Source organism: Tetrao urogallus (genome assembly GCF_951394365.1).
Source record: "Tetrao urogallus genome assembly, chromosome: 1".
In the NCBI taxonomy this organism is placed as follows: Eukaryota; Metazoa; Chordata; class Aves; order Galliformes; family Phasianidae; genus Tetrao; species Tetrao urogallus.
Genome location: NC_136813.1, coordinates 118348629 through 118376190, shown reverse-complemented (window position 1 = coordinate 118376190; position 27562 = coordinate 118348629). Strand labels below are relative to the sequence as shown.

Genomic DNA, 27562 nt, shown 5'->3' with positions numbered 1-27562 from the left:
TGACAACTGAGAACAAATCAGTGATGCATTTTGATATGAACATGAAGAAATTCCTTAATTTAGGAAGTGTTTCAAGAAGCAGAATTTATTTTGAATTGTGGTTTCATATTCAGGTAGAAGTTCAGTGCAAACAACAGATCAGCAGGTTTAAAATTGGCATGTGGAAGAAGTTCCCAAACTATACATAATATTGGAGCTGTTGGAGCAGGTCCAGAGGGGTGCCACAAAGTTGATCAGAGGACTGGAGCACCTCCACTACAAGGACAGGCTGAGAGAGTTGCAGCTTTTCAACCTTCAGAAGAGAAGGCTGCAGGGGGAACTTACAGTGGCTTCCCATTACCTGAGACCTGCCTGAGGATATGCAAACTTAAAAAGCTTGGGGACAGCATGACCAAAGGAGTACACCTTGAGCTCCAACTGAGGGCACATTGCCAAGGAGTCGAGCAACAATCTGTCTCATGGCAAAACAATGGAATAGAGGCTGCAGCAGGAACAAGGAGCAGGGTCAGAGCAGTGAACAGGAAACAGACTATTGCTTCGCAAAATTAAAAGCAAACTGCCCTGAGTGATGCTAGTGCATCCACGGGGGAGTAGGAAAGCAGAGAGTTTGGATGCCAGAAAGACTTGGATTGGCTGGGGAACACTCAGAATGGTACAACCCTGCGCCTGGAACACTATAAACACAGGAATGAGGCGCAAGGAATGAAACTTTGGGGCTTCTGTCTGCTTCCCGGGAGAAACGGCAACAGCAGCAGGTGGAGTCCTTGGAAGGAGAGAAGCTGCACATCATCTTCTCTCCTGACCTGCCCTCCACACAGATCTACCTCCCTGGAAGTCTCCCAAGAAAATGTGGATTCCCTTCCTCCTCAGCTGCCTGGGCTACACCTTGGGGATAGTGGCACAACCGTAAGTGCCATTTCAAGATCTAGAGATTGATAGTTCAGATACTGAGGGAGGGGCCAGGATAGCAGGGAAAGAGCATGGGACACTATGAGGCAACTCCTAGGAGAGACAGTTACAGGGTGGTATGCAGCGTGCCATAAGCCCTGTTATGAACAGAATGCTCCTGAAAGTGACAGCCTTTCTTTTGGATATTGCTGCAAGAACTGAAAGTGTAAGGAGTGTTAGTGGGAACAAGAAGAGCAATAACTTCTGTCTGAAGAAAACCGAAGGGAAAGGAAGGGAAAGCATAAAAAGTAACACAAAGATCTAGAATTGCAGGGCTTGGGATAATTATGCAGGAACCAGACTGCTGCCAAAGTAACTGAGGAACCTTCTTGAAGCAAGGAAGGTGGATCCTTTCCTATTGAGGGTCTGGAGTATAGCTGTAGAGGATCTTGCACTTCTGATGTAAGGTCAAAACAGACCCAGAGTCATACAGTGCTTTGAGATCAGAATTAGACAGCTGCAGCCTTCTGAATAAACACAGCAGGTTTGGTTTTGGATCACAATCTGAACTTTGCAGTTTGTTCCATCTCTCAGTCCCATAGCACTGTTCCCTTTTCCATGTGTACTGAGAACCCCTAAAAAGAGTTCCCTTTGCAGAGGTAGAGATAGACTCAACTGTATTTGTTTCCTTGTGTTACTGTAGCATACTCCAAAATTCCATACACACCTCTGTAACACGAAGTCATCTAAGAAATTCCTCATGTATTTACCCGAAATGTACTGTAGCTGTTCCATCACTTCTATGAGTGTTTTGTATTCTCACTTCTAATCATTTCTCCCTCTCCCTCCAGCAGAACAGCTGCTCCAAGAAAAGAGGTAAACCCTGCTGCTTCCTCAGGTCATGGTTTATTAATATTGAGACAGAGTGAGACTAGCTAGATATCTTATTTTCCCATTGCAGGATGTACCTGATCATCCTTCCAGCTGAACTGTCCTTCCCCTCTTCCCAGAGAGTGTGCTTGGACCTCCGTGGTGTGGAGAAGAGTATTCATGTGGTCTTAACACTTGTACATGGATCTGGCAACCTCAGCCTCTACAGCAAGGTTGTACGGAACAATTGGATCTTTGAGTGCTCCAGATTTCAGGTAAGGACTGTTCTTAGCAGGGGCTTGTAGCTGACACCTCCCAGAGTTCTGTTATGGCTCATGACTATTTTTGCCAGAGAAATGAAGAAAGAGGACGATGGGAAGAGAGAGGGCATGGGAAGGAGTTAAAGAAAAATTAGGTGGAGTGTAAGTGGAAGCTTAGTGTTTTTCCTTCTTGCCACTGCATGATATTTTTCTTGTTGGATAACTCACAATCCTTCTTGGTTCATCAGTTCATCAAGAGGAGGGCTGCCTGAATATTCACCAAAGGTCCAAATCAGACAGAGGAGCATAGAAACAATCAAGTGACAGCTGTGTGTCTCATTCTCCCCACTGAGAAAGAAGCACTGTCACAGGGTGACATCTGTGAGCTGTGATACAGTAAGAACCAGACATTTTGTCTCAGATAGTGTCCCACCACACCTCTTGAAGCACTATAAAATATGCTTGAGGACTAGGAAGAGCGTAGAAGCATGTCTACACAGGCTCAGCACAAGGCTTTTTGCACTGCCAAACTCATGAGCCTTATTTTCTTTGTGTGAACTAATGGAACATGCTGTGCTTGCCTCCAGAGTAGGGTGGAGAGGAGGATGGCATCAAAGTTCAGGGGATGGAAGAAGAGCACCTACTATGATGCCATCTTGTTCTCCTTGACTGTTCCCTCCTAACTTGGTCACTTCCCTTTCCTAGGTCCCCAAGCCTGCAGGTAGTGAGGAGGTGGGCACCGTCCAGCTGCGCATCTCCAATGAACAGTACTTCAGTGCAAGGGAAGAAAAGCAAGTCCTGATCCGCAAGGCTGGCACTGGCACCTTCATCCAGATGGAAAAACCTGTCTATAATCCAGGACAGACAGGTGAGCACTCTGCATGATGCACCCTGACAGGTTCCATTGATCTGTCTGGACTTCGTTCCTCTTTTTCCCTGAGGTGCATGTTCAATGCTTTGTGCAATGTAAACTTTGTGGGGACAAAGGAGCAAGATGCCTGCTGTTGAGGCTGCTACTGCCTGCTGGGGCGATGCACTAGTGCACTGTGTTTTAGGGAAGGGGCTTCCCAAAAAGAACAGAGCTGGTTTGGGTGAGTGAACAGTCATAAATATTGCTTTTCCCAAATCATGGGGTTCCAGTGAGGGCCTGGCAGGACTGATCTGCACACATCTGCACATCATGCACACAAAGAATTAGATGAGGAGCTCAGGGTACAGCTTTTGCAAAAGACTCTAACTTGTTAGAGTTGTTGTTAGAGACCAGCTGCTGGAAATGCACCTTGCACATACTCTTCTTTGTCCTGGCATTACCCTGTCCATGTTTCCAGGCTGGAGACAAAGCAAGACTTCTACATCTCCTCATCAGGCTGTGACTCCAAGCACTTATTTGCACTGTGGTTGAGTGGAGCCAGAGGGTGAGAGAGAGTGCCAGAAAGCGCAGCAGGAGCAGGACAGTATATGAAGGGGAGAGACAGCCTGGATGAGCAAGTGCTAAGAGGAGATTGTTGGCAGGCCTGGGGGTGCCAGCAAGCTGTGATTTTGGAGAGATACGTGTGCAATGTAAGTGTCTGCCCGTATGTCCCATGTGTCTGCAACATGCTCTTTTCCCTTTTTCCCCTCAGTGAAATTTCGGATAGTGACACTGACTGAAGACTTTGTTCCTGTTAACAACAAGGTAAAGCCTAAGTGCATGCCTGGAAGCCTATAGACTTCCTCTGCCAAGTCTGTTGCCTCTGCCAAACCCACAGTGTGATTGCTGGTTGGTCTGCGTGTCTGCAGTACCCAACAAAGCAGACAAGGACCTGTTAAAAAGCATTGCAAAGTACAGTCTCATGGCTGAGTTGGTAGTCTCAGCTACTGTCTGGTGTGAGCTCTAGCATGGCTGCTGATATTTGAGAAGCATACCAGCATGCTCTGCTAGTTGAGTTAGTGAAGCGCAGCAGAGAAAATTCATGCATTTGTCCCATGACAGAAAAGCATCGGATTTTTGGGGAGGAAATGCAGGCTGCTGGTTGTAAGCATAATTAACAGACAATGTTATGCCTAGGCTCAGCCAGAGCCAGACTTCCTCTCCTGCAGCTTTGTGGAGCGTGTTATACCTACAGGCAGCAGGAGGATTTATAGCAAGACAGGGTCCATTTGCAAAATTTTAAGAAATACTGATATGGGGAAGGATGTATATGAACTGATTATTAAAAAGAGAAAAGAGAGAAGAGTGTATAACCAAATTTTACTGACTTGCTTCTGGCAGCAGCACATTCTCCCTAAATCAAGGGAGTGAGAAGTTGCCAAAGACTTGAATAGGTGCTAGCCAGGAAACTGCAAGACTAGCAGCTTCCTACAGTAAGCAATTATACCTTCTGCCAGAAGCTATAAATATTTCATGTTAGTCTGTCCTGAAGCAATTTAAGGAGAGCCAACAAGAATTCATGCCATGACAGATAAATACTGAGGGACATAAATGAGCAGAGTTAAATCAAATCTCTGGTCTGAAATAAAAAGAGAGATTCTTATGTCTTCTTTGGTGCTGACTTCATTTTTCCTTTTTTTGTTTCTTTGTTCATTACTGATGAGAGCCTAGGATCATGCACTCACTTTCTGCCTCAGAAATAGAAGGCATCTATTTTAGATAATAAACAATACCTTTACTTCTATGTCTGCATTGGTTCATGAAGATGCTTGGTCATAAATGCTTGTTGCCTATGAATATGAGAAAATGACCACTGTAACTATTAATAATAATGTGATGAAAATGCGAGAAGAGGTCATGTTTAACCAAGATTATTATGAGGCTTGAGCGCACAGCAGCATTAAAGCCATAATATCTCATTTGTAAATTAGATGGATTGGTGATAACACAGGTGCTGTTGACTCATGTCTTATTTTAGCACTGACATTATATTCAACTACTATGTAAATAGTTAACCTGCATTTTTTTTTCTTCCTGAGAAAACAAAGCTGCCTATCATAACTTGCATGAAAGCTTAGAATGATGAATAACCTGAATCAAACATGGCCTTCTCTTCACAGACAGGTTTCTTTTTCCAGTCCACTTATGTTCCATTCTCCCTTCTGTCTGCTTCTTGGCTGATAGCTGTGGTATAAGAACAGAGTTAATGTTAATAGACATAGAATGCCTTTCTTTGTGCCTGCCTACTACTGCCAGCTAGAGTTAGCAGCAGAACATATCTCCAAGCCTTAACTGCTAGGCCAGGGGCTTTAGAGGGAAACGTGGAGTTTATTCTTTTATAGACAATACAGTTTTCTATTTGTGAGAAACTGTATTACAAAATGGATGCCTTTTAATACTCATGAACTTAGAGTAATCGTATTGGTAAGTCTCTTTACTTTTCTCCTTTCTTTATAGTAAATTACAGCTTCCAGGGTCACAGAATTAAACTTGAATACATCTATCAAAGTGCATCTTAAAAATTCAGGAATAAGAAAGGAAAACTCAATAGCACAGCGTTTCCTGTTACATTTTATCCTTATTTCAAAACCTTGTAGGATCAAGCTGCTTGTATGCAGTGTTTGGGAATGGCAGTGTTGAAGTAGTACATAGGCTAAGTGAATAGGTCTAAACGCAGGTTTTTACATCACACCGGCTTCTGATACTGATGTCTGTTTGCTTTGCAGTACTCCAAGGTGGAAGTCCAGGTGGGTATGTCAGACTCCCCAAATGTTACGAAGAAGGAGGGTACTTCAAGATGGGTATCTAGGCCATTATTTTAATATGTAAGACAGAGCACATATGTATCCTGTCCACTTACCTTGTAGCAAGAATTGAGGAGCTAAATCATTCAGCCTACATTCCTTTCTGCATTCAGAACTCTGGATAGACTTTAGCTAACTCTTAATGCTTATCTTTACATAAGACTATAAAGTCTAGTTGTCAAGACCTTTTATACTTTCTTTTTCAAAGGCAGTACAGAGCAGGTAACCCTTGGTGCGTTGGGCTCATCGCTGTTGGAGTTCTGGTGTTTGGGTTGCTTCTGTACCTTTTGTAGAAAACTAGCATAGCCTGTGAAAGACTCTTAAATCTTTCAAACTTTGAATCCAGCGGGCTTTGGGTACAGAAAGACATTAGTGACTACCTCATTTCATTTCCTCCAATTGCAGGACCCACATCAAAATCGCATTGGCCAATGGCTGGATGTGAGACCAAAACAGGGCATGGCAGATCTTTCTTTCCCGTTAGCTTCTGAAGTCTTTGTGGGGACTTACACAATCAATGTAGCGAACCCAAAAGTGTCCGGTACTTTTCAGGTGGAAAAACACGGTAAGATGCAGTACAGAGAACAAGGAACTGTATGGAAAAAATGCTTATTTCTGTCTGTATAACACTATTACGGACAAACACTGTAAACTAAGATTTACTATCTAAGATTCAACAGAAATCTATAGAATAATTCACCAGTGGACAATATCAGAAATGCCAACAAAGGATGTTGTACTGCAGATTCCTGAAGAGGATATATAGTAACAAGTAGGATAGCACAGAGTGAAAGTACACCTAAAACCTCTGTGAACCTCTGTGACTCTTAATATATTATGAGGAGAAAAAAAAAAAAAAAAAAAAAAGGGGATTCTTCCTTTAGATTCCCTGTTTTTAGTTAATCCTTGCTTTCCTCTCCTAAACATGTTCCTCCATGGGACTGCAGTCTTATGATAATACACTCTTCCCCTTAATGATCTCACGTCTAGGTAGACTGCTGCCTTTGATGAAGTAACTCTGTTTTTTTGTTCCAGTGTTGAAAAAGTTTGATGTTTTCTTCAAAGGACCAGCTCGGATTTATGCTTCAGATAAAACTTTCCTTCTGAGTGTGTGTGGCAGGTGAGGAGGCAATTCTGGAGAAAGGAAATCATGACTGTTCCCTCTCTTGAATCCAAGAAAGAGAAGTGGCTGAGGAAGAGCCAAACACAAACTTTTTTTTTTTTTTTTTTTTTTTTTTTTTTTTTTTTTAAGAAATCATGATTAGTGCAAGAGTCAAACTGTAGAGTTCTTATTTGGGAAATATGTTCATGACCCACACCTGGGAGAGACCATCCAGCTATAGTCAGACTTGTTATAGTCAAGAGATAGCCTGTACTGAAAGCTGCATGTGTCTGACCATGAAAGATATGATGTGGGGAAACATGCATATTTGATATGGAACCGATCTGTTGAGCTACAGGATCAGGAGCTGATGTTTCTTTAGAATATAGTATTAAGTTTAGCAGCATGAAATATTTCCTCCTTCGGAGCAATGCGTAGATTTTTCTCATTCTGCAATCATTAGCAAAAACTGAACATATGGGAATGTAAAGCAGAGGGCTTCCACCTCAGAAGATATAAGCATGAAGGAAGAAAGAATGTTCTAGAAAACACTTCTTGGACAGACAAAAGTGGTGATCTGAGCCATATTAGGGGCTGGGTTGTCTTTTTGTTAATGGACTGGCATAATTTCTTATTGATTGGGACATTTATCATAAGAGCATATGAAGCACTAGTGGAAAACAGTACAGTGCTCTGCATCCTCAGGGTGGTTTTTGAACGTTCTCCTGTCACTGGTACAGTCAGGAAACACTACTGTAAAAAGATGAGAATATGGACAAGGAAAGGAAGGGAAACAGGACAAGCAGCAGAAAAGTCCACACTGATGAGGTCTAGGTTCTGCGGTGACTGAGCAACAAAAATGACAGCAGGTCTGATAATGAAAACAAGAGTTGAGATTATGAAATAAGCCCATAGTGAGGAGAAAAGTCTGAGGTCAATCTTGCAAGTCAGGTCAATGAGTCAGGCTAAGGAACAGTGAGGTGTATGGCCTGGTATAGGCATGCCTACAGTGTAGCTCACAGTCTGGAGCTTAAATACAGGTCCCAGATAGACGGGTGCCAGTGAAGCTTCTAACAGCTTTTACTATAAGATCACAAAGCTTCAGCATATCAGAGCTGGCTTTCAACCAAAGCCCTGGAAAAGAAGGAAAGAGATTGCAAGGAAAGCTTACTGGTACATGGAAGGCTCTGGCAGATACTGCTGCAGAAAGTCTTCCACATCTGCAACTAAACAGACCTGTTAACAGACACGTAGAAAGTCAGTTTGCTGAACAAACAATAGATTTTCAAGCCACTGAGCATGAGTTTTACATTTGTTTTACCAACTATCCCACCACCTCTTGATTTACAGCGATGTAGTACTCAGCGTGACAGTGAAAAATGCTTCTGGTGGATGTGCTGGATAGGATGCGTGCACTAGGGTGGGGAGAGGAAGGGGTAGAGACACTCAAACTGCCTTTATAAGGCCAACACCAGGAAGGAACATTCTGTGAAATTCTACTACTATCTGCAGCAATAGACAGATCAATACAATGGGAAAGGTATTACAACAAAGGTATGATGACAGGAGAACCAGCACAACAGAAAAGTGCTACAAAGGAAAAGAAGATAACTCATCCATACCAGAAGAGTCTACATTTGCAGGAGAAAGCTTCACCAAAGAGAAATTTCCATAAAGAGATCTTTCCCCAGAGGGGGCCACTGCTTAAACAAGGTCTAAAAGAGGTGCAGCCAGGCTCCACCCCTTCCACTCACACAGTTGAATTGCCTTCACCTGTGCTCTCAGAGCTGACTCAGTCCTTTTCCCAGGTGCTCAATCAGTGTTTCAGGCCGTGACTCAACAGTTCCCATACACTCTCACACCATCTTGTTGATGTTTATGGGGAAATAAGCTTCTGCTTCTTGTATATCTGATCTGTATCTACTGGGTGCTGTGTGGACACATCAGCTTAGATCAGCTCTTTGATTCTGCCTGCAATTCCAGGACACTAAGCACCCAGAAGTGGGAGAGCATTGGAAAGTGTAGTCGCTCTCCTGCCTAGGCTCTGTTTCTGACCATGTTATACTTCCCAGCTATACATACTGCTGTATTTTCACTTGTTCTTGTTTGCTTGCAAACTACATTAAGACCTACGTCAGGATGTCCACGTGGGTGGAATAATATGCTCAGCAAACCATACAGCAGTTCTCTGCATGGCAGCTCATGTGGTGTTCTCCCTGCAGGTACAGTTATGGGAAAGCGGTGAAAGGAACTGTGTGGGTGACTTTGTGCCAGAAAGCAAAGGGGTGTCCTCAAGATGTCAGCAAAGATATCTGTAGAGAATACAGCGGTCTGGTGAGTACGATCCTGGAAGATATATGGGTACTGGAGGACTACCACATAGGACCATGTGTCAAGGGCTGTGAGAACAGAATGAACTGCTACTTAAGGGAGGTTTGCCAACCTCTATAATGTATCTGTAGGCTAATAAGTAATCATTTTTATTCAATTAATGCAATTATTGTTACCCAGGCCAACAGACAGGCTTTTATTGCTAGAAATTCTTTGTTATTTTTGTTATAGGCATAGGGAACAGAAAAGAGAAATTTCACAAGACAAAACTTGAAGAAAAGAAAAAGAAAATTTGTTCTTTTTTGTAAAGAAGTATAACTAGCCAGGAATAGACACAGTGTAAGAAACATCAATTAATAGAACTTTTTCAGATACAAGAATAGAACATTATGGTGCGCCCTCCCTGGAGCTGCACAAAAATGCCTATGCACAGGTGTAGACAAGGTTATTTCAATAGCCAGTTCACACAGACACTTCTTTTTACCTTTTTTTTTAATTTATTTTTTAATATTCTTTCATTTTTTTGCATCCCTAAAAAAATATGTTATAGTTGGATCCTTCCCTTTTGCATAAATGATTAGTACTTTTTATGCTTTATGATTTGTCATTATGATATATTATGGTAGTTGTAACCTTCCAGGTTTGAGAACAATTACTTTTATTCTGCAGATTCATTTTATTTCTTCAGTTCTCTCAGTCAGGTCTCTTAAAATGCTTGTATACTTACTTTGTGATCCAGTTAGTGCAGCCTTGAGTTTCCTACTAAAGCTGGAAAGTTACCAACATTGTAACTTTAATGTAGCTGTGATAAGTGATCTGTTTATATTTCTACAATATGAATTACACATATTCATGCATATAACATTAAGATACTAAATTAAAAATGGGATCAGTGTATATGAGTCCACATTCTTACTTATTGCGATCAACAATTATGGCAGAATGTCTAATGTTGTGTACTTTTAATTCCATCCCTTCTTCCCAGCCTCCAATTATATCTACCTTTTCCCATTGCAGACAGCAAGAAAGGGTTGCTTCACATCTTCAGTAAGCACAACAGTATTTAATCTGTCTCCCAGTGTGGAAGACAGCAAAATTTATGCAGAAGCTTCTCTCCTGGAGGAAGGCACAGGTACCTGTACCCAGAAGCTTACAATCGTCTGAAGCAGAGATTGTACAAGGATGAGAGGGTCCTTTCCTGGAGATTAAGCATCAGAGGAGGCATTCCTCTTCCTGTACTGTGATGTGTTGGGGCCACTAGAAGACTCAAAAGGTGCACATGCTTGAGGTGTGGTGAGCAGGTGAGGTGTGGCTGAGCATGTGATCCTTCACAGCTTTGGAACACCCACACAAAACTGCCGCAGGAACAGCCTGCACACCTTGAAATGTGCTAATTTAGGAAGGAAGCCTGAGGCATTCCGATCGGCAGTCCTGGGAGTAACAAAGTAAGATTAAACTAGGTGGTCATTTCCGATACTGATCTTGCTTCTCTACCTTCCAACAGGAGTCCAAATCAACACGTCCAGCCAAATTGTCATTTCCAGGACAGCTGCAAATGTTGTGTTTGAGACACCAAATGCTTACTATATCCCTGGAGTACCCTTCAAGGGGAAGGTGACTTTTCCCTTGCTTCTTCCCTTCCCGTTATTTACAATTGAATTTAGTGTCAGCAAATTTTCCTGACCCAGACCATTTTCTGTTCCTTAGAGTAGCTTATCTTATAGTGTGTCATGTTACTTGATGGTGCAGTATAGCTCCAGTTTCTGCATTTCAGATTCTCTCATGTGATTACATCTGTGGCTTCTGCTAGGATTAGTGAATGATTTTTGCAAGTATTTCTCAGCTGTTGGCTAGGGCCTGAATTCCTCATGCTCTAGTCACATGCTCTTTTTGGAGAAGATAATTTTAAATCACCCTCAACTTATCTTCAAAGATAAGGGGGTTTTACAGATTTCCTATCTTGGAGTCAGATTGAAGCCAATGCCACCAAAACAGGAAGGCATGTGTGGAAAGGAAAGTTTGGGGTATGACACTGAAACACACATCTGAACTTGGCTTTTCTGTCTTCCCTATTCTCACCAGATTAAGCTTCAGGACCACTACGGAAATAGTATGAAAAACAGAAAAGTTAATCTCATTATAAAGTTCATGAGGCATCAGCTTATTAAAACTTACATCACAGACAGCAGTGGAAGAGCATCATTCAACCTGGACACAACTGCCTGGAACACCTCCTCAGTCTCCTTGGAGGTAAATTCCACCTCTGCATACAGGAAAATGATAAACCTTGTGCTTAGTGCTTCCACTCCTGCCCTGCAGTCCCCTGCCAGTTCAATCCTGTGCTCCCCACACAGCTCTGCCAGTACAGAGCTATAAGAAAACAATGATAAGACTTTTCCAAACTGAATGAAGGGCATCTTAACAGAGCTTTGAAGTATGTGTCCTGTGTACTGATTTCTGTACATCTCTGTTTCCATCCCAGGGAAGATTCACACTGGAGAATGTCACTCAAAAACCTTGGAAAACTAGTATCGATTATATAAATGCCTACCATCACCTGCAGCCCTTCCATGTCACAACCAAGAGCTTCCTGAAAATACACCCACTCACAGGGAAACTGCCCTGTGGGCTGAAGCAGAGTGTCCAGGTGACCTTCACACTCAGTAGGGCTGATGTGGGAGAAGACACCAACCGCGTTGATTTTGCATATTACGTGAGTAAGGTAGACAAGAAACTAGATGGGGGAAGATAGCGCCTATGAGACCAGACCATAGTGAAGTATTATGTGTGTAATTTAGATCATCCCTAAAGTGATGACAATATGGGCTTGTTCATGGGGGAACTCTACACACATGCAGAGCTCAGACATCCCTCCTGCATGGATGGGAGGAGACCTTTGCAATTCACTGTACCCTTATCTTCAGCCCATTTTGCAATGGGAGGTGGAAATGATTTAAGCAGAATCTGTTCTCATACTCTTCTCTCTTTGGAAACTGAATGGAAGGATCACTTTTCACATTGGTTATCAAGCAGCTGCTCAGTGGAAATGGCTTCTAGTTTGGAAACATGCCTGCTAGAGGGGAAATACTTTAGCTCTCACTCTCTTTTATTCAGTGAATCCACTACCTGGACAGATCACACCAGAATCTCATCTATAAAAGCTTCTTTTTCTCTCCCATTGTGGTACCTGTAAATCTGCCAAGCCTGAAATATGAAGATGAGTTGGACCAACAGTTCATTCCTGTGGTTGTTTAACAGTGCAAAATGCACACAGATTGAGCTTAAGTTTGCTCTGGTTTCAAACAGCAATCTCCTTATTCAGTGTTTTCACCCTTCAGGTCACTGGAAAGGCTGGCATTGTCAACAGAGGTTGGAGAAGTGTTCAGGTTGGAAAGCTGAACAGTAAGTCTGCAGTGGCCTGGCTGACCTACAGGAAACAGTTTGGCCTGTTGGGTTTCTAGGTCAGATGGTGAAAGGTGCTGGAGTTTCTCTTGAACTGCCTGAAACTACAGCTCCTGGGCTGTCAGAAAATAGGACAGAGGGAGATGGAGGAAGTAATTGTACCATCTGGGAGAGGAGAAACAGCAGAAAAAGAATTAATGAAGGGAGGAGAGACTGGGAAAAACTGTGAAGAGATGGAGTTCATGGGGTTAGAAAGTGGAGGGAGAGGGCAAACAGAGCAACACTTTGGTTTTATTTCCTCAGTGCTGAAAGGCTCTTTCTCTATCCTGCTGACCTTCACTGCTGACTTCACCCCTTCACCTTGCTTAGTGGTGTATACTATCTTCCCTAATGGAGGAGTGACAGCTGATAGCATCCGTTTTGATGTTGCCTTGTGCTTTCAAAACCAGGTGAGACTCACACCTAAAGCTGAGGGAGAGCTGTGCCACGTATCCGTCAGCCTCCTCATCCTTCTTTCTCTCTTTTTCATGCTTCTTTTTGTGGTGTGTTGCTCAAGGTCAAGGTAGATTTCCCGACTAAAGAAAGCCACACAGGGTCAATAGTGCAGCTCCAACTTGAGGCAGCCCCTGGCTCCATGTGTGCAGTACAGGCAGTGGATGAAAACGTGCTCCTCATGAGACCGGAGAATGAGCTGACAAGCCAAAAGGTGAGTGCAACTAGCCAAAAAATAAAAGCAGGAGTGATGTGTGAGCTAAGAGAGATAGGCAGGGACTGTGGCAAAGGGAACTGGAGGCTAATGGATGAGGGGGTCTTTGTGTAGAGAAGTTAGAGTAGGAAGCAGGATCTGCCTTGACAGATGGCAGGATGTGTGCTGGGGAGGAGGATGGAGTGAAGCATCTGGAGCTATCTGCTCATTGCCTGATTCTTCCCTGCCTGCGAGTTTCTCTAGGTATATGGCTTGTTCCCTGCTATCTACAGACATGGATACCCTGCCCAAGTTGAAGAGCATTCAGATCACTGTTTTCAGCCCCAGTTCATGTCATCTTGGCGCCAAGGAAAACCACAGCATCCCTTTCAGCCTGATATTTTCAACCTCTTCTGGGTAATCAACTGTATATTTTCCCAAGGCTACCAAAACTATGTACATCTGATATATTATTCTTCCCAAGAAATCTGATAAAACCTTGCCTTCTCCAAGCAACTGTTGCATTCTGTCCTGACATAGCTGTGCTTTCTCAAGAGATGTGAGATACCATTATTAGTTTGAGCATCTTTATTCCCCCTTACTGATGCAAAAAGAAAGTTGATAAGGTCCTGATCTGGCAGAAACCAGATTTATGGATTTAGGAATGAGGTCATGGGCATGTGTAATGTTTGTTTGCATTAATAGAGAAGAGACAGACAAGGAATGGTCCCAACCAACAGATTGTTTACATGACCAAGTCATTAGCCTTCTCTCTAATAGTGTTTTGGACTCTTCCGAGGTAAATCTTCTGCTTTCTTCAAGGTAGGTGTCCTCTAGAGATTACAAATAGAAATTAGAGATTACAAATAGAAATGACTAAACTTAAGCTGTGTGAATACAAGACTAGCAGTGCCATTTGGCCTTGGACATGGGGATCAGATCCTGTTCTCTTTTATTTAGCCACATCCTAGCAGGCTCTTTTACAGCACAGGAGTTATTCCTGTGTTTGTGGATATGCACATTGTCACAGCTTTAGAGGAAGAATGAGGGAGGAAGCTTTTCATCACAGTCTGTGTTTCAGGTGGCAGATTTAATTCCAGTTATTCCCTCTGGTGCACATGAGGGGAAGGGAAATGGCACTGGCAATGGAAATGTGTTAAGAGGAGCAAGGTAACTGTCTGTCCCACAGAACAGAGGAGGTACTTGTTTAGTAAAAGAAGGGACTGGGGCAGCTGAACCTTACTTCCTCAGCATGGTGTCTGTTTGGGCAAGTGCTACTTCTAGCTGCCTGGGCAACTGGCTTTCCTAGCTGTGATGATTTTCAGATTCATTTTGAGGAGCAGTGCTGCTCTTCCCCACTCACACCTGCTTTTCTATTTCCCTTGCCCTCCTTCTTTTTCCGACAGGACATGGGTCTGAAAGTCTTCTCAAACCTTGCAATCAAGAAGCCAACTCAGTGCACTCAGCAGGCGGAGAGGAAGCCAACCATGGGTGAGCTGTACTTTCTGCCTACCCTTGTGCTGGGGTCTGAGGTCACATAGGTACACAAGCCGTCTGATCACTGGAGTTTACCAGTGGTGAGGAGTATGAATGATGCTGTCACAGCCTCACTGCCAGGCCTATCAACCCTCAGTAGGAATGCCTAAGTCACTATAAAAACAAACAAACAAGCAAAAAAACCCTTTGAAATATGTCACTATCTAGTGTCTCTGACGTTAAAGGATGGTTCTCTGACGTTAAAGGATGGTGCTCCATTTTCTGATACAGACAAGCCTGAGCACAGACCAAGATCTGGAAGTGTTTCCTAGTGATTATACTAGGCTGTGCTGTGGCCTGACTTGACCCCAGCCATGGCTATGAGGGCTGTTGTTTCCTCCTTCTGTCTCTCAATTTGCACAAAATAATATTCCCAAACTAACTCATCTGCCTGCTGATATTTAAACTACAGTTGTTTGCAAAGGGCTGTGAGTTTTCTGCAAACAAACAAACAGGAATAGTGTTGTGCACAGAATTAAACACACTCACCTTTCTAAGAGCACAAGAGCTCTCTGTCCCCCAGAGTAAGAAATAAAGCAGATGAGACAGGAAACCAGCATTATTGAACAAGGACCTGCTGGTCTTGTTCAGGGCAAAAAAAGGAAAAGTATAAGCAGTGGAAGCAAGGAGGGGTGGCCTGGGAAGAATATAGGGATGATGTCCAGATATGCAGGGATATGATCAGGAAAGCCAACGCACAGACAGACATGGTAAGGGATGTGAAAAATGATAAGAGGAGATTCTACACTGGGAAGAAGAGACAGACAAAGGAGAGTGTACCCTCTCTGATAAACAAAAAGGGAAAGCTGGCCTCCTCAAATATGCAGAGGACTGAAGTTCTTAATGAGTTCTTTGCCTCAGTCTTCATTGCATGGCAGGCTTCCTATGCCTCTTGTGTGAACTTCCTCTGCCTGAACTTCCAGGCAGGAGTGAAGAGAGCAAAATTCCTCCCACTATAAGACTGGAGCAAATCTGAGACTACCTCATAAGGCTGAATGTGTATAAATCTATGGGGCCAGATGACATGCATCCCAGAGTTCTAAAGGAACCGACTGATGTGGTTGTCAAGCCACTGTCCATCATATTTTAGAATTCATGACTGTCAGGTGAAGTCCCCAGTGGCTGGAAGAAGGGAACATTGCTCCCATATTGAAGAAAGGGGAAAAAAAGAAGACTCGGGGAACTGCAGGCCAGTGATCCTCACCTCTGTGCCTGAGAATATCATGGAGCAGATCCTCCTGGAAGACACGTTAAGGCATGTGTGAGTTGAGAAAGTGATCCAAGACTGATAGGATGGAATCACCAAGGGCAGATCAGACTAGGCAAGAACAATCCAGTGGCCTTCTATGGTGGAGTGATGGCAGCAGTGGACAAAGAAAGGTTGCAACTGATGTCATCTACCTGGACTTGTTTGCAGACTTTGGTCAGGTCCCATACCACATCCTTATCTCTCAATTGGAGATATAAGTATTTGAAAGCTAGACTATTAGGTGTAAAAATAATTGGTTGGATGTTCACAGTCAGAGGGTTACAGTCAATGGCTCTATGTCCAGGTTGCAGCCAGTGATAAGTGATGTTCCATAGAAGTTTGACTCATGTCCAGTGCTCTTCAGTGTCTTTATGATGGACAGTGGGATTGAGTGCACCCTCAGCAAGTTTGCAGATGACACTAGGATGAGTGATGTAGCTGACACAAAAGAAGGAAGGGATGTTATCCAGGGGACTTGGACAAGCTCAAGAAGAGGGCACATGAGAATTTAATGAGGTTTAACAAAACCGAGTGCAAGGTGTTGCACTTGACTTGAATCCCAGATAAAAGTACAGATTGGGAGAACTTGAGAGTAGTTCTGTGGAGAAGGACTTCGGTATCCTGGTCAACAAAAAGCTGGACATGAGCCAGCAGCCTGCACCTGTGGCCCTGAAGGCCAACTATATCCTGGGGTGCATCAAAAGAGGAGTAACCAGTAAGGAGAGGGAGGTGATTTTTCCCCTCTACTTTGCCCTCATGGGGCTTTAACTGGAGTACCACATCCAAGCCCAAGGACTCCAGTTTTCAAAGGATGCAGAGCTGTTGGAAATTCAGAAGAGAGCCATGAAGATGATCAGAGAAATGGAATACATCACTTATGAAGGAAGGTTGAGAGTTCGGCTTGTTTGTCCTGGAGAAGAGAAGGCTCCAGGAAGACATAATTGTGGACTTCCAGTACTTGAAAGTAGCTTATAAGCAGGAGAGGAACCTATTTTTACATGGTCTGATAGTGGTAGGACAAGGGAGAATGGCTTTAAACTAAAAGAGGGAAGATTTAGGTTAGATTTTAGGAAGCATTTTTATACTCAGAGGGTGATGAGGCACTGGAACAGGTTTCCCAGAGAGGTTGTGGATGCCCCATCTCTGGAGGCATTCAAGGCCAGGTTGCGTGGGATCCTGGGTAGCCTGATCTAGTGGCTGGCAACTTGTCCATGGCAGGGAGATTGGAACTAGATGATCTTTAAGTTCCCCTCCAACCTTAGCTATTCTATGACTTTTTGATTCTATGGTAATGTTGGTTGAAAGGGCCCTCTAGAGATTCATTAATTTTTTAGCAGCAACTTTTGATCATGTCAGCAAGGGTTTTGTCTAGCCAAATCTCTGTAAACTTCTAGACCTGCCAGCGGTTTCAATGAGCAATACTCATGCCTCATTGGATATGATACTGCCACTGATACTTCCGTTGCCATTTTTCCCCCTCTTCCTATTTTCCCTTTCCTACCAAGTCATCTCACTCTCTTGTGTCAGTTTCTGTCTGACTCTTTTCACTTACTTTGCCTCTTGCCCCAGTGCTTGACTGTCTGTCATTAATAGGTCTCATCTCTGGATTCCTGCTGTAGTGGAAAACTTCAGTCTTTCTTTCAGGGGTACCTTCTATGGAAGATCAAAGAATTACTAAGGAACAACCCCAGTTTACAACCCAAGGAAGATTTCAGAACTCTTTGCCCGAAACTTGGATCTGGGATCTCTTCTTCGTTGGGTAAGTGATGCCAGACTTCACAATCAGATGGAAGAATGAACCCTTGTTATTAACTTGTATCCATTCAAAACAACACTCACAGGTGTGAAGAGAGGTCTGTGTATGAATTTTATGGCTCTTCCCTAAACTTACAGTGCATCCAAATGAAGGACTAGTGGTCTTTGAGGAGCAGAGCTCCATACATTCTTAGAAAAGACCAGTGCTTCTCATGATCAAAATACTGAGTATCCTCTCACACATTAGTGAACACTCCACTTAGACTTCGCAATTTGGTGGGTGCATCAGTTAAATATGTAGTCTTTGTTGCCTCAGTGCTTGCATTAGGACTAATCAGCAGTCAGGGGAATGTGGTGCTGCTGCTTTCCAAAACACCATTCTGTTGACTTGAGTGTACAGAGCTGGAATGCTGGGTCAGTGTGTTGCTTGAGAAAAGAGTATAACATCATTGCTAACAGCATTTAAGAAGGAAATACGACTTTAGGGAATAGATTCAGAGAGCTACATTGCTCTGAGCCATTGGAGGGGAAGTAACTTATGACAGAGCAGAGGTTGATCTGAGACTGAGTATCTGTACTGCATCCCTCATCTGAGACCTTTGAGCTCTTCCCATTGCAGTGAGATTGATTTACGGAATCAAACTCTATAACCCAGAGTTAGGTTATAAAGCAGGTATGTTTTCTTCAGCATTTGGCACCAAACTGGGTGCAAGGGGGATAGCTCCTCTGAACTCGCACCCAGTAGGACAAAAGCTTGGTACAGATATAGGCTGAACTAATACATAATCAGTGTTTTTCCTGGAATTCATGTACGTATTCATTACATTTCCGAGAACCCACCAGCATACGGTCCCTCCCTCTTGCACGGGTGCCGTGGGCAGTGGGGGTCTTCTTCTGGTGGTCATGGGATGAAGGCTCATTGTCTTCAACCGAAATAATCCGATCAGACCTGTTTCTTGTGTGATGTTCTCTTTAAGTTTATAATAGAGTTTCAAGATGTTCTTTTCTTATCTGGCCTCACATCCTGCTTACCTGCATTTCTATGCAATAGTTAACCCTTATCTTGTCCTCTCTTTACTCACATTCCTATGCAATTGTTAACCCTTATTTACCGCACATTCTGCTTGCTACATTCTTTTGTCTTGTCTTCCTTTACAGCTGGCCAATGTTTACCCTTCATCCCCTAACTCAAGATGGGACAAATTTATTTATGCAAGTGCTCTCCTCTTCTCAGTTCCAATGGCAGCAGGAGCATTCCAATCATGACACCTGATGCTGTCACGAAGTGGAAAGTCAAGATGTTCTGCTTGTCTGGGAGGACATTTGGCCTTGCCCCAACCACGAGTCTCAGAACAGTCCAGCCTGTCTTTGTGGATGTGACACTGCCATATTCTGTGATCCGAGGAGAGACTTTCATGCTTAAGGCTACTGTCTTCAACTACCTACAGCAATGCCTACAGGTAATGTGCCTGTGCCACAGGAAATACTGTATGGGACAGGTCTATCAAGCCCTCCATTTTTATGGAACATGTACCACCTCATCTTTCCAGAGCTGCTCAGTCATTCTCCTGTATCATCACTCTTTCAGATACATGTGGCCCTAGATAAATTGCTGGACTTCCAGGTGGAGGACTGCCAGACCTGCAGGAACAGAGAGTGCCTGTGTGTGGAAGAGTCCAAGACCTTCACGTGGAATGTGACAGCAATCCAGCTGGGTGTGGAAGGAAAAATGGGAGTAGTGGGGAACCTTAAAACTGAAGTGAAAGGGAGTGGGAGATCCAGAAAAGCTGGCAGAACCTTCAGTTTACCTTTAGTAGTACAAAAATGCAAGCCACTGTACTTGCTTTCTTTTTCCTGTCTTAGACAGGCTCTTAGAAGAGGGCAGGAACTGAATGGGTGACACAGAGGATTCCTGGGGAGAGAGATGTAGGAGCAGCTGGGGAGAAAGAGGCTTCACCGACTGGAGTGGGGGAACCCAGTGTGGTGCTATACTTCATATGAAATGGGAAGGCATCACTGGAGACCAAAGAGTTGAACTTTCTTACACTACAGTCACATGTAGTGGATTATAGTCACTGTTGGTGAGGCATTACCTTCATACTTAAGCTGTCTGAACAAGCTGTCAGCACTGACTGGCTCTTCTTTGCCTGTTAAGCCACTAAGTCTATGTGGACAGGCTTCCTTCTGGACCTGAGACCACTTTTAGTTAAAGTTTGCCTACAGACATAAGAAACAAGCTCTGCTCAATTTATTTGCTAGGGACTCTGAATATCACAATCAGGACTGAAGTACTGGACACAACACCACGCTGTGGGGGAAGGAAGCCCTTGCCAGCTACCATGAGACGGAGGCACGCTCTGATCAAACACTTGCTGGTTCGGGTCAGTATGAGAGTGGGTTCGTTTCTCTTCCAGACTATCTTTGCTGAGCTGTGCTAAGCAGTTTTCTCTCCTTTTTTTTTTCTTTTTTCTTTTTTTTTTTTTTCCCCCAGTCTGGTCTTAGTTTGTTTTGTTTTCCCCAGGACCCAGTCAAGCCTATTCCCTCCTTGCATTACTCTTTCTTGAGCTGCATTTGTATGCCAAACTGTGTTTCTTCCCTTCCCTTTCTGCTCAGTCATCTGCTGTTCATTAATTTTTGCATACGCGCACTGAAAAGAGAGTCCTGTCTTGTGGGCTTACTTTTGATTTCTTAATCAGACACTTTCAGTGCAGCCCTGCCAAAGGTGAGGAGGATGGAGTCCTTAACAGCTTGTGGACAGACCCCTCAATTCAGACCTAAAACTGCTCTCCAATTTTTCTGCTGCTTGGGAATTTTGTGCATTATCTTGTTCCTTACATCTCATGCCTTTATTTTTGCCCCGGCAGCCAGAAGGTGTGCTAGTGGAGAAGTCTTACAGCTCCCTTTTGTGCCCAAGAGGAGGTATGTAGATAGGTTGAATGGGTCCTGCAGACTGAAAAGAAATTGACTTGAGAATAGGACTGATCTGTGGGAGAGCTGATGAAAGAATATTTTCACATGATTTTTCATATAGGAAATTTCATTTCTTATTAGGACAGAAAAGGACAGGAAATATTACTTCTACACTTGCTTCCCTGTTGAATTTGCCCCTGAGTTTAGGTGGCAAATTTGTGCTGTGTTGCCTCCTTTCCCACTGCAACTCCTGGATGTTCCTGAAGCATGATAATCAGTAAATGAGGAGCTCCTGCCATATCACCCTGCAGCACTGCAAGTCCGTCTAGGATGTCCCCAGCTAGTAATGATCAGCTGTGACCTGTGTGGAACTTGTGAAGGATGGCAAATTGAGTTGTGAAGCTCAGTGATCTCTCATCCTGTCCAGCACCTCTCAAGTTATTTCTAATCAGAAGTTTCCAAGCAATGGAGTGATGACTGGGACAGCCTATAGAGAGCACTCTGCATAAACAGGATATAGGCAATGTTCCATTTATCTGTTCCAGTGTTGCTTGTCAGATTAGGGACTTTAGATTTGATTTTTCATACTGAACCTTTTCCCTGTTGTTATCAGGAAACATGGCTGAAGAACCTATGCTGATTCACCTCCCTGATAATGTAGTAAAGGGATCTGCCAGTGCATCAGTTTCCATCTCAAGTAAGTCAAGTAGCTCACTGACTGCTATTACAGAAGAGCAAGGTCTAACATGGTAACAATGTCAGAGTATCCATTTGAAATGATGCTGCTCAAAAGAGAAGACACTAAGTTTCACTGCTTTGTAAGATCAGACAACACCAGGTTTTGTGTATGTTTATTAGCTCTTCGATTTTCATGGGAAAACTAATTTGCAGAGAAGAATAATCTTCATTTTTTCTGGCGAGGACTTTGGAGCAGAGCCTGGAAAACTAATTTTTTGTGGCTTTGAGAGTCTGGCTAGTTTTTGTAGATACTATCTTTAAAATTCAAAACTATCTTATTCTCCATTAAGTTTCACCACAATAGTAAAAGCTACTAGAGAGGAGAAATCTTTCTCAGCATTGCTAAGCTGCAAAAGAGTTACTGGGAGAGGCTACTGGGACCAGACATACCTACCATTCATTATGCTTCTTTGACTTGACTCCTTCACCAATGACAGAACTGGTATTAAGCTAGGCCTGGCATAATTCCTCAAATAAGGGAATAAAACATAAGAATTTTCTCACTGTTTGAGGGACACACAGACACTTTCATGCCATCTGACTAGCACCGCTACTGGCTTAGTGATATTTTGATGTTCAAAATATGGCCAGGTAGAATAGGCTACCTAAAAACCCGAGTCATCTAAAACTTTGTCTAAGAGCTTCTATACCTGTATGTCTGTATGGCATTGCCTGAGTAATTTTAGCCCTGCTCATGGCATTTTACAACAGCACCTGCTATGGTTGGAGCACTTCACACTGAAAAAGTTCAGTGAGAACTCCATAGAGGAGTTGTCCTGTGTCCCAAGAAAGAGCAGACGCAGAATAGTCATCTTGCTTCATTCTGCACTCAATTTTTTCTTTCCCTTTTCTAGTATTTTCCTTCTTTGCTGAGATAACACACTATTATCAAATTCCTAGTTGAGGATTATCTCAAATTTTGCTTAAGTTTGCCTTCTTTCTTATACTGTTGCACAGGTGACCTCATGGGACTGCCACTACAGAACCTGGACCGCCTGGTGCAGATGCCCCTTGGATGTGGGGAGCAGAATATGGTTCTGTTTACTCCCATTGTCTATGTGCTGCAGTACCTGGAGAAGACAAGGCAGCTGACCCCTGTGATCAAAGAGAGAGCAACCGGATTCTTGCACAAAGGCAAGTACAATAGATTCACCAATGTCCCCCATGTCCAATGTACTAACAGCTTTCTCCCTCCCAGTCATTCTGTCAGTGCTGGCCTTTCTGAATTACTATGCTTTATTAATCCTTGTTCCCATCTCCCCAGGCTACCAGACACAGCTTCTTTATAGGCATAGAGATGGGTCCTACAGTGTCTTTGGGCAGCAGGATGGGGAAGGGAACACTTGGTAAGCACTGGGAATAATTCTTGTTCTTAATTTGTACTGTCTGGGCCAGGGCAGTTAATGTGCCTGTGAATGGCTGGTAGGATGTGTGTTCTCTGTTTTGGAGACAGATTGAGGGATTTGAGACACTTTAAAAAGGAGTCAGGCAGGGCAGCAGAGCTGCTGGGAAAGTGGAACACAAAGGTATCATCTCAGGGGGCAGGAGATCCCTTTTTTTCTCTGTGGACCCAAACACAGCATCAGGTTCTTCCTGTGATGCCCAAGCAGCCAAGAGGGGTACATTCTGACTGGAGAAACATCAGGGAAAGGCAATGAGAAATTGGTTTCCCAGTGAGGGAGTTGCTTATGAGAGTTTCAAAGAATTCCACTGTCATTGTGATGGCTGGGCTGGGAGAAGTGAAAGGAATGGAGATTCAGTATTGTCTCTACGTACTCAAGGGAGATGAGGTGCAAGAGGTAAAAGTAGAAGGCCAGAGATTTTTCATTTGTGAAATGAATGAGTAATGCAGTAGTACATGCATGACTGCGTGAACCAAGGGTGAGAGAGAGGAGTTACTTTTCACTTTTAGCTTGCTTTTCCTGTGAAAGAGACATTTTTTAAGCACCCACAGTGTATCAGAAGGCCTCAGGAAAAGTCAAATGCCTCGGGAAGCATTAGTTTTTCTTTTTGTGTTTTTGTGTTTCTATTTCTCTCACAACTCATCCTCTTCCTAGGCTGACAGCTTTTGTAGCCAAGAGTTTTGGCCAAGCCAAGAAATATATCTATATAGATGACAAGAATATCCAGGATGCCCTGCGCTGGCTGGAGCAAAACCAGCTCCCCAGTGGCTGCTTTGCCACCAAAGGAAATCTCTTTCATTCCTCTCTGAAGGTAAATGAGAGCCAAGTCAGGAAGCACAGCTGGGGAATGGTGGAACAAATATTGTGGTGGCAAAGGGTTGTGGGATCCTGGAAAGTCACTTCCACAAGTTATGCAACCAGTCTGAAAGAGAACAGGGTTTGAGGCAGGGAAAGCATAAGAAATGCTTCTTCTTGGAAGTCACTTTCTGAGCCCTTCAAACACTACTTAGAGAGTGAAAGGTGCTTCAGGTCTTGGCACAGTCTGGGATGACACATGTGAGAGCTGTGGAATCCATGCTTAATGAGAAGCTCCAGGTGTAGTGGTGTGTCTCCGCCTAGATGAAATCTCTCACCTGCAGAGTATCTCTGCCAATTGATGATTCCTCACGGTTTGTCCCCTATGTGTGATATCTGGTGATGGATTCCCTCCATAGGGCAGCTTGGATGATGAAATCTCTTTGGGAGCATATGTTGCTGCGGCACTGCTGGAGCTGGGTCAGCCGCTGAAGGTGAGCAGAGCCCTGCTACTTGCTGTTGCCCTTTTCTCTCCCGTGCCTGCTCCCTGCAGTGGAGAAAAAACTCAAAACCCTGGGCTCCTGCAGACCATAAACAGATCGGGTGCTGCTAAGAGGGTCCCAGTGTTTGGTGAAATTGTTAACTCCCTCTAAGAGACAGCACTGTAACATTAGCATAAAGCAATAATGTTTGGTGGCTATGGTTTCCAGTGCACAATGGGATTGAACTACTTTTTTTTTCCCCAAGAGAGAGAGTGGTAGTTTAGTGGGTTTTGCTGGAGCCACACTTTAAAGATAAAGTCTGGCTCCCTGGAACAACCACCAGAAAGAGTCTGACACTTTCTTTGTACCTCAGAGTTTGGCATATGTCTCTTCTATGAATGCAGGGCAAGTTGATGCAGACTATCTTCCACTGCCTACAGCATGCAGTTCACAACATCACCAACACGTACACAGAAGCTGTGCTGGCCTATGCTTTTGCCCTGGCTGGAGACTATGAGATAACCCAGGAGCTGCTGTACAAGTTGGAGGAACAGGCCATCAAGTCAGGTGCTGACTGTTGGGGCAATACCTCTTGTTCAGTTGCTAGGATCTGGAGCAGTGTGTTTGTGCATTTTGCCTGCCTGGAGTTTATAACCAAATATGCTAACTATGGAAGAGGCCTAATGAGGGAAAAAAAACACACCTGCTACACTTGCTTTTGTGTTGTAACTGAATCACATTAAATGCAACATATTATTTAGGAAGCTATAAAGGGTAACTTATCAGAATTTTTTCCTCTGCCTGGAGAACTTAAAAATCCTCTTGTGGGAGGAGATGGGGTTAGAGTTTTATTTCCTGTTTCTAGAACCCTCTGTTTCTTTCATTTCAGACAGCCTCTCCTTTTCCTTCTGTAGGAGGGCAAATACACTGGAGTCCCAAAACAAGCTCCCCAGCTTCCACCAACTTCTGGCATAGTACCCAGTCAGTGGACATAGAATTGACAGCCTATGTACTCCTGGCATACCTCTCCAAGCCACAACTAAATGCAAGGGATATGAAAACTGCAGCTGGTATTGTGGTGTGGCTGACCCAGCAGCAGAATGCCTATGGAGGCTTTGCCTCCACTCAGGTAACAAGTAGCTCCATGTGGATTCATCTACTTTTCCACTTGAAGTTGACAGGGCAAGCCTTCTTAAGGTCTTCCTGTTCTGATCTGGCCTCACTAGAGATAATACTTTCAGGGAGGTGACTGTTTCTCCCTCCCTAGGACACAGTTGTTGCTCTGCAAGCCTTAGCAAAATATGCAGCAAGGATGTTCAGCACATCAGGCCAAGCACTTGTGAAGGTGAAGTCACAGAGGGATTTTGGAAAGACATTCCAAGTCACTCGCCAGAAACGTCTCCTCGTGCAGCATGCAGAACTGACAGAGATCCCAGGGCAGTTCTTGGTGCAGGTCCAAGGCAGAAGCTGTGTGTTTGCCCAGGTAAGGAGGTGAGGTGAATGTGGGAGAGAGGTGGGGAATTCTGTCTCTTCTCATTTCATGAGATCATTCCTGGTCTGTCTTTTACCCCACCTCGCAGACAGTGCTGAGGTACTATGAGCCAACTCCACAAACCTCCATAACCTTCAGTCTGCATGTCAACACAGAGCTGGCCAACTGTAGCCAGGCCAATATTCATGTTCTCACCGTCCACATTCTTGCCAGGTAACCCTAATTACTATTTCTTCCTCCAGTAAGACACATGCTTGCAGTCTGCAGCTGGAAAAGCCTCAGAGCTGCAATGGAGGGACTGGACACAGGCAGGGGAGAGGGTGAAGCTGGCAGGTGGATGGGATGGGAAGAGAAATAGATGCCTTTGTCTCAGTCCCAGATAGGCTTCCTGGCTCAGGATCCTACATGCAAGATGTGGTGGTAGAGAGGGAGTTGGGAGGAATCTGCTCTCCCTAAATCAGACCCTCTGACTGTTTGATGTTCTTCAGCTACACTGGCAGCAGAGGCACATCCAACATGGTGATCATGGAAGTCTCCTTGTTGTCTGGATTTGTCCTAGCTCCAGGATCCAGGATGTTGGTAAGGGGTATGGAATAAAAAGAAGAGTGCCTCTGGTAAACATGTCCCACATGTTTGCTGCTATTAGGAACTATTTATTTCAGGCTATGAGGTAACTACATTAGTAGGGCACCCTTTGCTACTGACACTGAACCAAAGACATTCATTTCAATACATGTCCTGCAAGGGTCTATTACAAGAGGTTCACTTTCTTCTACAAGAGGTGGTTCACTTTCTTCCACTGACACTATTCTGGACCAAAAGAATATGCTGTTGGATTACTAAATGCCAGCATTCATTTGTGAGAAGTTTTGAAGAAAGATTTCTTAGAGAGGCTTTAGTTCTAGCCAGTAAGGTACATTTTTTTCCCAATTCATCTATGAAATTGAATGCTGAATTATTCACACAAACCCCAGACAGGTCCTTAAGAGCATTCTAGTTATTAGTGAGATAAGATAACAACAGCCTTTACTGGTGCATGTTTAATGATCAGTCCTATATACAATGCACTGCCTTTTGTCCCCAGAATGAGAAGTTCCTCTGAGTGGGAACAGCGTAGTTCACCCTGAGATGAAGCTTGCAGGAGATTCCCCAGGAGGGACCACTGAAGATAGAGCCAAAAAACCCTTGTGTGTGCAAAAGACATAGTCCCACTCAGAGTCCAGTTCCATGTTATGCCCACGCATACATAACGTGGACAACAGTTCCTCAGATCAGCACTCCATAAGGGAAATGCTCACAAATTTCTTTGTTGTTTCCTGTCCCAGCTGGAGCGCAAAACCATCATTAAGAAAGTAGAAGTGAAAGCTGATGTCATCTACATTTATCTGGACAAGGTAAATGAAAATGACAGCATTAGTTTTGGCATATTGAGAGCAAGAGGCCAGAGGACAAGGAACTATATGAGAAGCCCAAGGCCGTGGTAGAGAACACTGATAAAACTGTGGTGAGAGGAAGCTTGCCTATTTTGTTTGGTTTTCCTCGCACACTCCATTTCCAAAATCCTGAATCTTGAATGGATGAGTGAGTTTTCGTACAGAAAAGAATTCAAGCTTAGGAAGATGAAGATTCACTGACTTCTTCCTTCCTCCTTCCACTAGCTTAGTGATGAGTCTCAGACTTTAATTCTGCAACTGGAACAAATAATTAAGATGAAGAATCTGAAACCAACCATCATCAAAATCTATGATTACTACCAGCCAGGTGGGTTGCCGATTTCCTTCCTACTCTGTGTTTGGAAGCTGAATTCCTAGTTCTCTAGCTGTGTCCAAGCAAAGTCGTTGAGCACTATTTCTTGTGCGCATGTACATTTGTTTTTTGTTGTAATTGTCTTCCTCATTTCCTTTTGCAGAGGAGCAAGCCTTGGCTATGTACAGTGCTGTCTGTAGCTGA

At 43.7% G+C, this 27562-nt stretch overlaps 1 protein-coding gene across 1 annotated transcript; it reads left to right on the top strand.

The window, feature by feature from the left end:
* Positions 1–847: 847 nt before the first annotated feature.
* Positions 848–27562, top strand: LOC306958778 (alpha-2-macroglobulin-like protein 1; the record flags this gene model as incomplete). The annotated part of the gene is made up of 35 exons (XM_079550367.1): positions 848–906; positions 1850–2033; positions 2724–2886; positions 3641–3693; positions 5655–5675; positions 6138–6297; positions 6768–6852; positions 9057–9168; positions 10183–10297; positions 10670–10779; positions 11248–11415; positions 11648–11878; positions 12504–12567; positions 12871–13016; positions 13124–13273; positions 13517–13669; positions 14659–14743; positions 17682–17796; positions 19027–19252; positions 19381–19507; positions 20052–20173; positions 20657–20711; positions 21316–21399; positions 22398–22574; positions 22705–22786; positions 23498–23654; positions 24058–24132; positions 24525–24687; positions 25035–25249; positions 25388–25603; positions 25701–25825; positions 26101–26191; positions 26938–27006; positions 27271–27373; positions 27522–27562. 35 exons carry the CDS (start codon positions 848–850, stop codon positions 27560–27562), a joined length of 4302 nt encoding a protein of 1433 aa, XP_079406493.1.